General features: G+C 40.3%; 1 protein-coding gene across 11 annotated transcripts in view; it reads right to left on the bottom strand.

Annotated features, from left to right (window-relative positions):
* vav2 (vav 2 guanine nucleotide exchange factor) overlaps positions 1-15,315 on the bottom strand; it is a 152,629-nt gene extending 137,314 nt beyond the window's left edge. For all 11 annotated transcript variants that reach the window (XM_058050475.2, XM_058050490.2, XM_058050495.2 and 8 more), the window contains exons 1-2: positions 14,717-15,315; positions 14,392-14,600 (exon numbers count right to left, since the gene is read on the bottom strand). In XM_058050475.2, the coding sequence (XP_057906458.1) occupies positions 14,392-14,600; positions 14,717-14,768 (261 nt within the window). In that variant the 5' untranslated portion in view covers positions 14,769-15,315. The remainder of the gene's footprint in view (positions 1-14,391; positions 14,601-14,716) is intronic.
* Between the last annotated feature and the right edge of the window lie 1,714 nt (positions 15,316-17,029).

Here is a 17,029-nt window from a genome sequence, read left to right as displayed (position 1 = left end):
TCTTCCGTCCCCTCCCATCCTCCCTCCAGTCGTTATCATGTTCACCAACAAGTCTTCAATAGAGATAACACAATTATTGTCTATGAAATCCCTGTTTTGGTTCATATTTCTGGGAGTCTGGAACAGATACATTGGATTTATATTATTTCCTATGCAATCGCTTTGGTTTTCGTACTTTGTCAGACCTTTTGGACTGTATCTAAAATTGTCTGAGATGTCATTAACCAGAGATAACATGCAGGTGAAATGTTTGAGTACACTTTGCTCTCCTCACCAGCAACGGGAAACCAGATCTGCTCTAATTAATGGAGGAGGAAGCAAAGACGACAGGAGTGTCAGCAGGAGTGCAATAGGCCTGAGGCCTCTAACATCCAGCTGTCTGGTCTCATGGAGTTCTTCCATGAGCAAGCTCTCATTGTCGCCTTCAAACACTTCACGTCCTGCCTATAGATTCTGTACTGATCTCAGAGATGTGTGTTGACACATCCTCACCCTCCTTCACCCGTTCTGTCCCGAGGGGAAAACAGATTCTCACATTCACACAAACCTTGTGAGCAACATGAAAACAAACCCATGTATACCTGTACTTGCTCTCTGCCTTGATGTTCCTTTAAGATGATGTTTAATGCTTAAGATAATGCCACACATTTGCGCATAAAAGCAATGTTTACTATGGTCTGCAGCCAGTTTCTTATGCAGGGCGAAATACAAAAAATATTCCGTAGTATCCGTGCTACCAGTTTTTCACAAATTGTTGTATTCAGACATCAATTTTATCAGTTATTATTAATTTATTTTACACACAATGGGACAGAAGAGCTCATTACACAGTGAAATCCAAAAGGCACAAAAAATTCACATAATGAAAATCTCATTATTTATAGGCCCAAGTGGTCTAGACATGTAAATGAACAGACGTTTACATAAATCAGATTAAGATGCACCAGAGCACTGAGATCTGCTGGTGTTCTAACCAGGCATAATTAAACACTTAACATCCAATCAGCCAAAGCATTATTTATTAAGCTCCCAATGTACATTTATTTTGCGTTCATGTCTAAAAATCTGTAAAGACAGTCACCCTCCCGATTAGTTAGCAGTAAACTAGTTTTGTCAATTATTCCCCACGAAATTGCCTGGGAACAGCTACGCGTCAGGGGAAGTATATTTTTAATTTGTGGTGCACAGAACAAAATGTCTCTAGATGCAAATGAAGAAATGTGAAATGTGCAGAGTAATTAAAAATGTAGCATTCTATGCAAAGTGCAGTGTATTATTTTAGGAAAGATACCAACCCTTCATATCAGCCCATTCCATGCATGCGCCTGGCAAAGAGGGGGGGGAGCAAAACTACAGAACAAACATAAGGACATGACAAGCATACAAATGACCATTTGATACGAGAGGAGAGACCAAAGCAGATCATATTACAAACATTGTTCAGGGATTTTGCAAGTGTCTTTGTGATTTCCAAATTTAATTCCACAAGAGGATGTTCGGCTCTTTGTAATGTAAAGTCAACGTAAGCTCATTTGTACAAGTGGGGGCTGTAATGAGGCCCATCCTGACTTCTGCTGACATTTAAAGACAATTAGACACTAAAGAGATGCATTAAGTATGTTAACAGCTTCTACAACTGGTTCACTAAAATTTACACACCCTGTGTGTGTATATATATATATATACGTATATACTATATATATATATATATATATATATATATACACGTATATATATATTTTTTTTTTTTTTTTAAATGCCACCATACCAAGCCCTTCATTTCAAACTCAGCTGGATTGTTTTCCATTATAGTCATCTATAGACAAAATACGCGTCCGATATGTTCACATAACATATTAAAAGAGACCTATTATGCTCATTTTAGGCACGTTGTATTGAGTTGTGGATTGGAGCACAGAAAGCTTTCTACATCTTATACATTCTGCACCTCTTTCTGCAGTGTTTCCATGGACTTCCTGTTTGTTTAATTGACTCCATCCCTGGCCCTCCTCTAGGTACGCCCACTCCGCTGTGATTGGTCGCACTCTTGAGTGCTCCAGAGGACTTCCAGATACGTAGGTCCGCGTTAACTAAGTGCAGGCAATAGGCAGCCCATATAAGGAAGTCTGGATCACATTGATATCAGTAGAACTTAGTGTTAGTAAAAGCTAGCATGCAAAACCGTCCAAAGCTTCTTTCAGGCCTCACTTCCAAATACACAAACCTCTTAAATTATCTGATGCTTTGTCATTGTAATAACATTTATAGATATGAGAAGTGGGAAAAAGCATAATAAGACCCCTTTAACAGTTATTCCACTACATGGAGAAAAAAACATACCTGGGACGTTGAATAGGCTGGATTAATATAAAACTCAGTTCACCAAGCGCCTGACCTCATTCTACATCATAAGTGGAAGTGTATGAATTAACATTTAAACATAAATTATGGATGTATTTTGACATATAAAAATGCACCTGACCATAAAATATGAGCGAAACTATGAAAAAAAAATGTGACTGGTAGTCCAGAAAATAACCAACAGAAAACTAATGGTTGACCTTTTTTTTAATCCACAACTTAAAAGAACACAAACAAAGAAGGCTGGGGTGTAAAGAGAAGAACAAGAGCACATGGAAAAGATGAATGACAGTGACAACAGCAGTTTATCATCCCAGCAGCCCATCTGAGGGTAGCGGTCAGGGAAAATGCCATCCCCACACTCCCCCCCAACACTCCTCTGTCAAGGTCGAGTCATATTGGAAAAGAAGGTAAGGATGAGACAAATGAAAGTGCAGCGCTGGGGCAAAGGCACACAGGTCACTCAGCCCCTCAGCTAAATGTTAGCCGGTAAAGCGACACCATTGCAATTTTGGTTATAGAACCACAGGGTACAATATTTTAGAGAGAAAGCGCAGTGGAAGTTGTTTTTTTTTTTTGATGTGATGGATGAATGGTGTAGAGCACCAGAAAACAAACAACCTAACATCAGTTTGTTGTAAAATAAGGCTATGTCGATCAAACTTCGGAGCAGGTTATGCATATGTTTTTAAAAAAAAAAAACATTATGTTATGTGTCTACAAGGCTGACAATTTAGCAGAATATTGGAGGTAGTAATTATAAGCTGACACAATGATAGCATCAAATTCCCTATTATAAAAAGTCACTATGAAGAATGCTATCTATGATTTTTTTTATTTTTAGTAAAGACACGCCACAGTCACTGACAGCATCAGAAAAAAAATGGAAATCTTGAGTTGACATGTCAAGTTGACAAGTGCACATTAACAAAACACCTTTGACCCCTCCCCCCCAGGAGAAATATTTCACACAACGCAGTGATAACAGGACAGAAACTCACAGATTTCTCAGAAAAGTCAAGTGATAAGAATGTCAGACTTGCACTGGCCAAGCATTGTTGGACTCATTCAAGGTGGAGAAGGGTGTGATTTGAACTCTCTGTTCCACATCCAGATGTTCCTTGTTGTCTGGCTCTGAGCAGGGGAAGGATGAAGAGTGGATGATGAAACTCCTAAGCAGGACATGGGAGACTGGGAGACCATCCGGAGCAGTGGAAGAAATGTGGCTTTTTTGGCAATTTTGCCTTTCTTACCAGTATCAAATAGTTCATTTTCAACACTGATATAGGCAGCAACTGTTCCCACATACTGTCAGGTCACATCTTGTGTAATAAATGAACACATTATGTTTCTTCGATTGGTGTCTACAGAACAGTCATTTAAAAAAATCATGACTAATGGCAAAAAAATATATCTACTATCAACAAGTAAGACAGGTTAGTATTAATAGATTCGCAACCAAATAAAATTAAATAACCTGGAATTTGGAAAGCTGCACAAACATCAAGAAAAGTGCATAGTATGAAATTCTAAATGAATATCATCAGTGAAATTATTAACCGACAAAGCTTGTTGCTGTGTGGAGCACTTCATCACCGCCACACTGATATCGTTATGCTCAGAAAAACGACCAATTGATTGGACGATATTCTCAAACATCCCTAAACAGAAATAAAATACAAAGACTCTAAATGTCTAAATAACCCCAAATTGAAACCCACAGCATGTCATTTCATTCATGCATTTCACTCATAAAAATGTATTAATAACCCCCAAAACACCTTAAATAACTTTGTCTTTATTACGTCAAAACTTTAATTTAGCATTTTGGTTTTGTCCTGTGACAATCTTTGACATCTTTACATAAGCCGTTATTGCTCAGATTCCAAAGGGTAAGAAGGTAATCAGATGATTCACCAGATAAGATTTTCAAACCGTATGAATTATTTCCAAAGTACAAAGCCCATTATTAATAATTGACAGTGATTAGGAACATGATCTAACTTTAGAGGAAATAGGGAAAAAATATTCTCAGAAAGCACCATAGTACCAAATCCTGTAAATCCTGCTTGTTGTCAGGGTCTTGTGTAGTTAAGCCGCTGTCGCAAATGGGCTAATGGAGCTAAGTCGTTGTAAGGAACCAGACAAGGGGTGTGTGCCTTTGTGTGAGACATGCTCAATTTCACAGGTGAAATCCATTAAAAGCTTCCTCTCAATCGGATTCCCTGCAAACACACCGTCTTTTGCCTTTCTGTTTTCCCCAGGAGCTTTCACCATTACATCTAAATTGTTTAGCCTTCCTCTCTTTACGCCCTGTTGCTTTCATTATGCAAACACTACAAAAAATATAGTTGTGTTTGCCTCGTAAAAAAAAAAAAAAAAAAAATCCAGTTTGCTGTCATTTTTTTCCAGTTGCACCTTGCATCTAAAGACCAATACGCTGACACAAACACATTTTGGAAAAGAACACAATGGATATTCAATGAAACACGCTTTCCAACACATCCTCCCATATAGTACAATCTGACAAAGTAGCACAAGCTGCACAATGAAAGACAGGCCCTCACACAGTGCTGTGTTGCAGTAGACTAAACATAACTATACAAATCCAATTCTGGGTTTGCAACATACACTAACATATAAAATATACACTCCCACCCCTGTCTGAGGCATTGCTGTCCAGTTCTGCTCCATTCCAAAGCCTTCCTTTCTTTTCTAGCCTCTACCCAGCCAACATAAAGAACAGATAAATAACAAGCTTGACACGGGAGGTGTAAAGTACATTTCTAAAACTTGTGTTAACGATGACAAGAACAAGGAATGCTATTTTTTTTTTTTTTTTGCCAGAGTACAAACTGATCCAGACAGACCAAGTGCTTTTGTTTCAAAGGAAACCAACCTTGAACTTTGCAAGAATTTCCCCCCCATGCAAAGTGGCCTTGAGCAAGTTACAGAAGCTCTAGGGACAGCGGGGAGGGGGGCAAAAGGTGGGGCATCAGGAAATGATCTCTTCCGCCCTCTGTAGCCCCGCATTACACTGTTCCACTTTGTTTGTTTGATTAGCAAGGGACTAAGCGATCAATAAAGTCTTTTATGGGACTCAGCCTATCACTGTAACCCTACCTATCCCACAGACAATTATGTGATATGATCAATACACGTCAGCAATGGGATATCAGCACTTCTTGTGACGATTTTGTGGCAAACGTCCGAAAACCTCAAGGCCAGTGCAAACAAACAAAATACAAACAAATCTCCAAAGCTTCCTCCCATGCGTCAGAGGGGTGCGTATTATCTGTTTCCTTTGGCAAAGCGAAAATATGAAACTGTTTATATTTCCTGTTTGAAAGAAACTGCTTTTTTAGAGTGTGTGTTTGTGTGTTTTTGTGCGTACAATTGGGGGGTTGTAGGTGTCCACAGGGGGGATGGGAACTGCTTTCCCTCTCCCCCGGAGCACAGTCCAGATCTTAATCTATTCCCAACCGCAGGAAACAGCCACAGTCAGTCTAGCACCACAACAGCTCAAATTAGACTCTTGGCTAAAGTACTGTTGTGACAAAATGAAGTGGGCAGTGCCATTACAGACCCAAGTGATGAAAGGCAGATGACACTCTAGGCCTGAAAACAAAAAAACGGATTAACAAATTAACAGTAAGAATAATTATTAGAGAAGAAATATAACACTCTTCTGTTGTCTGGTTTGAAGAGAACTGCAGGGGAGATTTTCAGCCATCTGGCTTGTCACAACAGAGTGGCGACCTCCTCTTTCTCATCTCTCTGTGGCGCAATGGCGCCCAGCAGAGCATGGCTGGCTCTGCAAAGATGCAGGCGCCATAGCCCTCCATGCCCTTGCTAATGAACCCAAAACAACCACCATGCAGATGGAGCCCCCTCAGAAATCAGATGGCATGCATAAGGGTCCATGATTCTTTCGACTAATGGAATGGGGGAAAAATGGCAGCATGGTGCTAACTTTCTTCAAAGTGATGAACAATGGAGTCTTACACTGAGACAAGGCATGAGAGTTACAGTATATGGAATAGTAATTGCCTGGATGTCACAGAAATTGACATAAGGTGAATGACATGCTGTCATCATGACAATAATAAATGTTTGTGTTCAAACGTGGTGGAATAATCACAAACACTAGCCCACCTGAAACACCAGCATAAGTTTGGCGAAAAGTGGAGGATGGATGTTGTGTTTTTCCGCTTGTTAATGCAAACAAGCATTTTACGATGACATCGATGCTGACATCGTGCAAGTTCTGAGTGAGAGGCACATTTATTCTTACACCCACTTGGTCTTAAACATCAAAAGATCAAAGATCAAAATTAACACACAACATGACACAACACAAAAAAAAATAAGGGTGCCATAAAAAAATATCTTACATTAATTAAGGGTGCCATAAAAATATCTTACATTAATAACTCCATTGAAATTACATTGCTGACTATGTCTTTCTTACCCACAAGCACAGGAATTGCAGTTTGTTGGGGACGTTGTGTGTGCAGAAGCTGTGACATCCCATCACAAAAGTTAGCCAAGCTACACCCCTTTTTGAAATACGAGGCAATACATCCTAAAGTAGGTGAAAACACACATATCAGACATATACAGCATGTAGGGGGCTGGTTTAAATAACCTGTCCATTGCATTTGTAGTATGTACTTAATGACTATTGGCCTAAACTAATTCAAAATTCATGCACTGCACTATAGAAGCAATTAACTGTATCTGTTATTTAAGTTTGTGCTAAACATTCTGTGCTAACCAGCCTCGGGAAGACTAATAATTGTAAATTCATATGACACATGCCAGCAAATACCGCCTGGATTTTAACACCTCTTTGCTGAGCTTCACTGACATAAAAAGATCACAAGCAGCTGCCAAAAAGCTTCTAAAATCTTGACTCACGGGTTTGTAGCAAGTCGCTTGATTCCGAGGGAATATTTATTTCTAGGTCAGGTGGAAGACAAGACTGCCCTTCAGTTTTTTTCAAAGGTGAAGTTGCCTGCTGCAAGGCCCCCCCCTCCTCAAGTTGAGTGACCTTGAACATTCCCTGCAGCTAAACTACTCTGTACTCCCCTTTAAAAGTAGAACTAACCACAACATCAAATGAGTTGCGAACTGCGAATCGAAGAGAAGATGGAAACCCAATCGGAACCATTGCACAAACATTGGCCATAGCCAGTACACCCATTTGGAATGTCCTGAAGAAGCAAGAAACCAATGTTGCACTAACTGACATATGTCAAACAGGTAAACCAAGGAAAACATCAGCAGTTGATGACAAAAAACGTGACATCAGCGACACGTATCACAATGTACAGCTCATAGAAGACTACATGTAAAGAAGTATATAGTCCATCGGATGGCTTTGTGTTCTCTGACCAGAGCCCCAGATTAGTTAATAATTCCATGCACCGGTTTCAGAGATTAATATTCAACACAACCTGTTAGCCCGCCTCATAAACACATTATGATGGGACTCATCCAGGCGGGGAATCCATAAAAGTTACATGCACATACGTCATGGCCAATTATGCAAATTAAATGATGACATCATCTACATTCTCCTACAACCCCTAAAATACATAACGCTAAATACAGCCAAATAAAGCAATGAGGCAATATACTTTTTAATGGGCCACTGTAAAATCAAAAGTAGTTGTCCTTGTGACAAAACCATTTTTATTGCCCTGAGAAACAACAGAGCAGCCAGGTATGAAAAGGTCAGCACACACATCTAAGAAGTTACAGTGAGAAATGATTTTCATTGCCCCAGGAGGAGATTTACCCCACACAAAAAAGGTTAGAAATCCTGAGCTTAGACCTGTTCCCTTCTTGTCAATCCCATTAGCCTCTAGTGACACAGCCCCAGCTGTTCAAGCCAGGATGTGTCCCTAACAAGCTCCATTAGCAGTATTACCTGCATCCGGCGAGAGCCAGTGTCAAGGGGTCAACAGTCGACCAAAGGCTTGGATTAAATTACCCCTGGGGAAGGCCAGCATGGATGTTTGTCTATAGTAGTGACCTCCCCTTCCCAAGTAGAGATTCTTTTTTCGTAGTAAGCATGCTGTCTTGTTTTCTGCTTTATTCCTATTCACTGATGTTGTCTGCTAACATGCAGTGACCTTTATGATGAGCTTTTAGCTAAATGACAACGTTTTGTTGCTAAGCATTGAGGAGGGGGATGTAATGGTCATGTTTTGGTATTGTTGCAGGGTGTTTTCATCATTCCCTGTGTTTGTTTAGCCTTTAACCAAGAATGAAGAGCAGCTTAAGAAAAAAACAATTTCATAATATTCAGCCCCTACTTCTACTAGCCCGCAGCAGCCAGTATTTGTGGTGGAAGGTGGACAAAGAGGAAGAACCTCTGAGTGGAAGCAGCAGGCTCTGTGTGATATCTGGAGCCCTGCGGAGTGCTGAAAACACTTGACATGCGTGCACATGCACACGCATACCAGCAGAAACAAAGGCAGTGAAGCGCGCGCACACAGACACCTACCTGAGTCATCCCCGAGGTATTCAAAACTACCAAACTACCACAGAACCAGTGAAAAAAAATGGAGCTGAGAGTCTCGTCTTTCAGACACAGCCTGAGGCGCCGGATTCAGAATACTGTATGTACAGTACACCGACTTGTAGCTTTGATGCAGCTCTGAATATCAATGCTCATTAGTGCTCCTCTTAAAACCTTGAGGTTAAGGTGAATGCTTTTCTGCCTTCAAGAGTACGATCAGGGAATTATCCCACCCAGAAAAGAGGTCAATTTGGCTGCTTCATTGCAAGCACTGCATTTAATGCTGACAGAAACTCACACCAACATACTAGTTCTTAGATTCGGCCTCATTATTGCTACCAAAACCATCCCTGCATCACACACGTTGGAATATCACCACGATCCCTCACTGTGAACTGCAAGGATGCATGAACAGACATTTCCCCTTTTCAGCTCCTTGCATGGACAATTCCAACCATTATCTATTCAGCCCTACTCTGATGAGTGCTGAGTGTGCACTGTTTTTCCTCATGTTTACGCCACTATTATTGGCACAGTCACATCGGAATGTCAAACCGCAGACTTTTTTCTTAATAACCTCTCAAGAGTCTTACATGCGGGATTGTAACTAGAAAATGCTTTTACTGTTAATGAGGCATCCAAGCAAGTAAATGCATTTTACTTATTACTTCCGCAAAGGGCATGTTGTTATTTGTAAGCTAGATTGAGGCTAAATAAATAAATAATAATAAATAAGCAAAATGACATCGTCCCAACCGCCGCTTCTCTGTAAACACTAATTTATTGCGGTTAACTGATTCCAGATTAGTTTATTTGTCCAAAGTAGGCTTCCTTATATATAAATCGAGTTTGCGAGTCCAGTTTTTTCATAAACGTGTCAATGATGACCTTCAAAATATGGTTTTTAACATGCCAAATTGAAATAACACCCCTAAAATCACTGTTACACTCCAATACCCAATACGGTACATATAATAAGACCTATAAGGCATAATATAAACTAACACATTAGCATTACTGACACCTTGTGACCACTGGAGAATACTACACAACGTCTTTGAATGAGTCTTTTAAATGTTGTATTATTATGCTTGAAAAGATATGTAAAGATGCCTAAATATGCATATTTATGACAAATATTACATCATATTCATATATCATAACTGTGATTGAGTGAAGCCACAAAATTGTAAGTGGTGAGGGATTACTGTACATGCCAAATAAAATTCTGTCATTATGTCCCATCACTGCCACAAACATATTCCAGCCCTTTTTCCTCCGGAAAAAGACTGTCCAGAAAATATGACTGTACATTGGACTAAATTCAAGCATATATAATGAAGACCAATGGTTCCAAGTAATGTTAAAACACAGTTGTTGAGGTTTGTAAGTGCTGTTATGGTGGATTAAAACCTGTGCCAATTCCACACTGCAGTGGTAAATGACATTCAAGACTGTGCAAAACTGTCCAATTAAGACTCTTAACACTTTTGACAAAAATGTTTGATTGCCGTGTGCACACATCGACTGCATATCATAGGGAGTGTTTCTTGGAGAGACTTTAGTGGCGCCACGAGGAACAGGAAGAGTGACAAACCATATGAGCAATTTCTGAAGTCATTTCTGAAAACTCTGACCATAGATTACAGAAGAGGTGGCATTCCAGTTCAAATTTCGGTAAATGGCTCTTCCAGTGTGCTGTTTAAAGGATATAGTAAAACAGAATGAATGCTGTGTTGGTCCTGCACTGAAGCACATACTGGAGTCAATGCCAACTATTGAAGGATCTTGGTCAGAAGTTCCTATTAACGGCAGCAAATAGCTTATTGGAAAACTTCTGTACATTCAACTAAGGTCCACTAAAGCAGTTTAAAAAGAACACCCTGGGAGTCGAATAAACTGTACAGTGACTTAATTAACTGCAAGGCATAATCACACAGACTTGTTTCAGAAGCAATCAATCCCCATTGAAGTTCAGCAGTTGAGAAGTTTTGTCTATAGAAAATAATGCAATCGCTCTGCTTGACCTCCTCTTCATTTGGCTGGGCCACCGACTGTGTGTTAAAGCACATTGCTCTGACCTTTTCCTTATCATAAATCATGATGTACTTCTGTTCCGCTGCCAGATTTTTGTTTAACCAATTTGTCACTGAAGCCCCCCCCATGCCTCCGCCCCTCTACTCTGGCTGCAGATTCTCATAGTGGGATTAGTGGGCGGATCAAAGTGTGCCATCCCGACCTCTTGCTCGCCTCATAATCATAGGAGTCTGGAGCTTTGCGGAACAGATAAGTCAAGTATAATGGTGGCTACCAGGAAAAGAGTGAGAGAGAAAAATACCAGCTTGAGAAAACAAATGAATCTGTAAGTTATTTTGTCTACGAGCAATGCAAATTACACAATCATATACCAGAAAAAATGACTTCGGAAGAAACTCATCGGAATTCAGCACAGGTCTAATTACAGCACCAGATACGAAGTGAATTTTTAACACTTAGCAGCTTCTTCATATCATGGATCATTCTAGCGATGGAGGCAGACACTGTGACGCAAAACACACTCAAACAAATAAACGAGAAAATAAATGCACTGCTATCACTCCATGAAAACAGAGAACTTTCAACAAACAAGACTTGTTGTTTAAGGTAAATGGTTCTCTTATATATTAAATACCATTAAGAAACTAATATTAATTTGGTTACCTATGGAAAAAAAGCACTATATGAGTTGCTGGGACCAGCATGAATATACGTATATATTTTAACACATATGGTGAGGGGCCCGCCCCACTATTTGAGCAGTACTGCCTGAAACACATCAATACAATGGCTGCCCTGGTTGACTTCCCCTCGTCACTTGGTATGATGTCATTGCCGACAGAGACTACTTGCAAAGCTGAGGGAAAGTGGATGTGGGAGGAGTGGAAGTGATAAATGGAACGCAACATCCCTCGTTCACTTTGAGCCCAAGCAATCATGGTTTCACCACTACTTGTACAAATATCAAACCGTGTTTGATGCTCATTGCTGCCACCCTATGGATGTATTTTCTTGCACCACTGCAATGCATTGTAGTACAACTCTTGAGTGTCCATCTGTGTTGACTCCAAATGGATGGACACTTATGGCGGCAGGGATTCCCCGCAGGACAAGTGTCTAAGGGAAGTCAACAAGGGCAACTCATACTGTGACTGGAATGTAGCCATTGACTACCTCAGAGGTGCTTCTGTACTCTTGACACTTGTCCGTCTTGGGAACATACTTATACCGTGTTTTCTCAGGAAATATGCCCAGCCACCTACACTTGAGTCCAATAATTAGCCCACTGGGGTACTTAATAATTGATACAGAAATGGACCCATAATGTATCCCACGGTTCAGTCCGGATTTTGGGGTTAACAAGAGTCAACAAAAACGTCTGCCAGTCTTATTTTACCACTGTGGTCAAATGAACTTCCTTTAGCAGCCAATGTTTCCTCATGCTGGCTGTGGAAGCGTGGTTCTGCTGAAGCGGACACGATAGAAACTGAGGCGTGTTACTAAAAACCTCTGACAGCATGTCCACTTGTGTTTGCTTTATAAAGACAGACTGTTCTTTGCCATTTACTGAGAGGGACGATCTTCATCGAGTAATTGCTCATCAACACTGCAACCTGTACATCGATAAATACAAAAGTATTTGCTTTTGATTTGAAGACCGTTCCTTTTGGGGGTTTAGTACCCCCAAAAGGGGGTAGGAAAAACAATTTTAACTGAAAACCAATAAACATAGTGTGGTTTTGACAGGAATTTGGAGCTTGATGATATGACAACTAAGCTGAAGGTGGACGCTGAATGCTGTAGCATGTGAGGACAGACGGCACACACATGTTCAGTTACTGTTTGGCCATTTGTGTGTGTGACAATCAAAACAACACTGGCGGAACACAGCGCTGTTGTAGCATTTATGATTATAACAGTTTTGCAGAAGACTGCACATTTACAACCACTACACTGCTTGGTTACTGTCGTCACTGTCAAAGGAGCAGATCCTTTCGCATAGTGGACTGACCTGGAAGTGTAAGAGAAGTGAGACAACATGGAGGAGTGTAGAGTGCAAAAGGTTATGCACACACATGCACACATTTATGCACACACACTTTAAATCCAAATGGGAAAACTGTAAATAGTTCATGGTGTTATATTTGTAAATAAATTGTCATTTCGATGTAAAACAACCCTTTTTGTGTTGGTCATGATATTTGAGCTGTCAAAGCTGTTTTTCTACCTTTTTTTTTAAGTTGGGAACAGATATTTCCCTGAAACTTGCCTCTGTTGTACTGCTGATTGCTAAACAACAGGAAAAGATGAAAGAGGGGAGCCCAACCTTTCTTTTAATAGATTCCATGTTTATATAGTAATTGAACACAATATTCTGTGTGCAGTGAAAAGTCAGTCATAATGGTCTAAAATGGTTCGTACTGAAGGAGTTGAATTTTGAAAAATGGCTGGGATCGGTGTGATCGAACTCGATCGAGTGATTGAAACAAATGTGGCCAATATTGAGCACATAGTGTACACACACAGGTTTCGTGTTTACCAACCAAAATTACATTTTTAATGAATTTATGAGAACACAGAGTATTGGGACATGGAACACCATAAACCGAGGACCACGGGTACAATATGTTTGTTTTTTTTTTCTGCAATTTCCCTAACTTTTGTGGATTATTCCCAGTCTTATTTGTTTGGTGCAAGACGGTGACTTTATATTGTAGTCATGGGTGAGCAAATGTGTTGATTTATTGATTATTTTAATTAAATGTGTTGGTTACCATTATGAACTTGTGAGAAGCTGTTGCATTCTATGAGTATCCAATCATGCTTGAACTCACACTATCCAAACAGGTGTGAAGTGGGTACTAAGAACAGCAGTAGGCCTAGTACGAGTATACCATTTAACAATAAAACCTTTCAAAATGCAGTTGTGTAAATTACTTAAATTACACTTTGGAAGAATACAGGGCAAAACTCTCCAGAATCCGAGCACAACATCCCCTCGCATCTTCCCCTGAGTTCTATCAAAACATTACACCCATCTGCTCCTTAAAATAGCCTATTTGAATCTAAACGGAAACAGCAAATGCAAATGTCGTCTTTGTGCAGATGGTCGTATTTACTTCCACTTTCTATCAGTGCAACAGTAAACAATATTTGACTTCAAGCAAAGATGACACCTGCCATCACATGGTTGATAAGAAATGTGACACGGGGAAATGATGCATAATTTTATACAACATGATGGTGTGCAAGGGTGTGACTTTGTTTTGTTTCTTCAGTGCATGACTTGAATGGAACCTGCATATTTTTAACCATACAATTAGAGGTGTAGCTCTGCACTGGGCTGTGGGCAATGAAGTGGGTGCATTACGAGACAAAAAAATATATACGTTCAAAGTGAATTAATACAACATCAGCAGCCTTGACAAGTGTGTGGCACACGTCACATGGGGTTACAGACTCACCTGTGACATCTGAGGTCTGAAATTGATCTCCTTCAGGTCCACAGAGCCAGGAGAGAGGTTGTGCAACATCTGGCACAGGAGTACCCCATCACGCAGGGCCTGTGCCAGGTCGAACACGGCTGCTGAGGGCCACACGACCCGGTGGTTCGGGGGCAGGACCTTGCAGTCTATCAGCCACCGCCCGCATTGCCTCCACTCCTCCATACCTTCTGCGTTTGCACACACAATCACACAAGAGTCCACTACGCGGTGCTTATCATCCACTATGAAGCTATTTCACAACTTTCCGAATAGATGCATGTCAGCGTGGAGATGTAAAGAATACCAGCTTTCACTCGTTTTTCCTCCTCTTCATCCTTCAAAAGTTTCCCTCGCATATCCACACTTCAGATGTCCACCATGAAACGTCAGTGGCGGTGACACGCAAAAACAGCTGATTTGACATGTATCCACTCACGACCGCATGGAAAGAAAAGCCCACATCTAGTTAGGTTCTTGGATTCAAAGTGCAGGAGGCGATCCGTCCTCTGAAGAGGGGAGAGGCTGAGAAAAAGAAAATCAAAATACTTCCACCGAGGGACAGGAAGACTTGAACAACGCGCGGCTCCTGCAGAAACATCCAAATGAGTTTGTCCGGGTAGGAGTTACTTTGTTCTCCGCTTGGAAGCACCGCTGGAGGACCTTCTGGGTGTTTTCGCCCTCTTTCTCTTTCTCTTGTGCCTCCCCCTCTCCTCGTTTTCCTATCGGACTATGTTCCAGTCCGAAACTCCTGACCCCGGACAAAGTGCATCCACTTAACCCGGAGGTCGAACGTGCTCTTGAGCGGCGCTCCGATTAAAAAAAAAAAGCGTCTGTCCGTTGTTGACACTTTCTTAAGAGAAGCGTCTCACTCCATGCATGGAAGTGCATTTGTGGTCATGTGTTTCAACGGTGCTGGATGATGCGCCCTCTGGTGGCCGAAGCTCAGTGCTGCACGGTCAAAGCTGCATGGACGTTTTTAAAGTGACAATACAACAACAATAAAAACACAATTTATGACTTATCTTTTTTGTTGATGTACTATTTTTATGGCATGAGTCAGGGGTCTCCAACTGTCATCATTTATGCCAAAAAGATGAGCTATTTGTGCTTTTTTTTATTTTACTAAATTATAATTTAAATTATTTCTTACACAGATCTCCACTCGTGCTATTTTATGATAGTTTGTCATTAAATAGAGGCATAATATCTGAATTGAACAGCTATAAAAATACAAAGGTGGTGAGCTACTCGTAGCTACCTGTTGGAGACCCCTGGAATATGTCAGGATTCCCACCTACAGTAAATGAAATGGGAACAAATTTGTGAGAATATCTATCCATCACCAAAAAATACAGTACAACCTTAGCAAAAGTTGAATCAAGGCAACTGGACGTGTCACCTTTAATCCAAAAGACTTCAGTTCTGAATGGTCAGACTTTTTGGATTGAAAATAAAGTGCATTCAACTACAAGAAGAAGTCAAGTTTCCGCTTAAAATAAATGAAACTTTTGAAATGAAATGAAACCTCTTCAATAGATAGACAGACATCAGTAGACAAGTGCATCTCTCTGATAGTCAATAACTGTAGATAGTCTATCAGCAGACAAATACATCTATTTGCCTAATAGTCTCCTCCTCGTCCCACATCATCCAATCATACCAGAGGAAAAGAAACATGCAGTGCTTGGGTGTGGATCTGTGCATGCACACTAGCCAAACGTGCCATACTTTAGGTGTAAAGTGAGCCAAGGACGATTCCTGCACCCCGGCATACTCAGAAATATTGCTTTAAATTGTATACAGTATAAATATAAATTTTTGTTTTAATTGTAACGCCAAACGAAAGTGGATTTATAGCGCTATCTGTAGGAAAAACAATACTGCAGCAGCTATAAATCCAGCAGAGGTTGCTCTCTCACAAGTCAGTTCCCTCAATATGTTCCAGCAGGAAGATACTTTGACAAGAGGGGATGTTGTGTAATCGCGTATTTAGTAAGTGCAATACTGCATGCCTGTAATTGTTTCATAATGTGTAAAAAGAGCTTGTGCTATTTATTTTGTGGAAGGTATCATTTCTGTGTGGTTTCTGTGTGGTTAATCCAACAAGACATGCAGTTGTAGGTAGACGTTGTAGGTAGGATGCTATGGTAAATAGATGCAGCTGAACAGGAACAAGAAGAGAGGCTGTCTATGTGTTGTATCATGGGGCATCCTCCTCTAGTTGTGTGTGTTGCAAATCCTGCAGCATGCCTTGACCAGCTGGAAAGTCTTTAGAGACCTGTTGCTACAGCGAGACAAAAGATAATTTCACAATTTCTACCCAGGATTTGTACAAGCATTATCGGGTTTTTTTTCCAGCAGATATAATAAAAATTAGTAAAAGTAAAAAGTAAAATTATTAAAAATGTAAATTGAAATGAATAATGGAGCTCTGTCAGTGAAATGTATTATATATTTTCCTCCATTCCCATGTGCTTTACTAATATCTGGAAATAATGTACATCATGTGCAACATTGGTCCTCTTCCTTAGGTTTTCAGCCACTAGCTCTTGTTAATAGAATTGTCACATTAGGTCAATTAATCACTTGATTGCCACTAACATCAATATGTCACATG

This window comes from Doryrhamphus excisus, linkage group LG10 (assembly GCF_037039965.1).
Source record: "Doryrhamphus excisus strain RoL-2023G ecotype Guam linkage group LG10, RoL_Dexc_Guam_v1.1, whole genome shotgun sequence".
Lineage (NCBI taxonomy): Eukaryota > Metazoa > Chordata > Actinopteri > Syngnathiformes > Syngnathidae > Doryrhamphus > Doryrhamphus excisus.
Note: the sequence above shows the minus strand (reverse complement) of the source record. Positions and strands in the feature narration are given on the sequence as shown.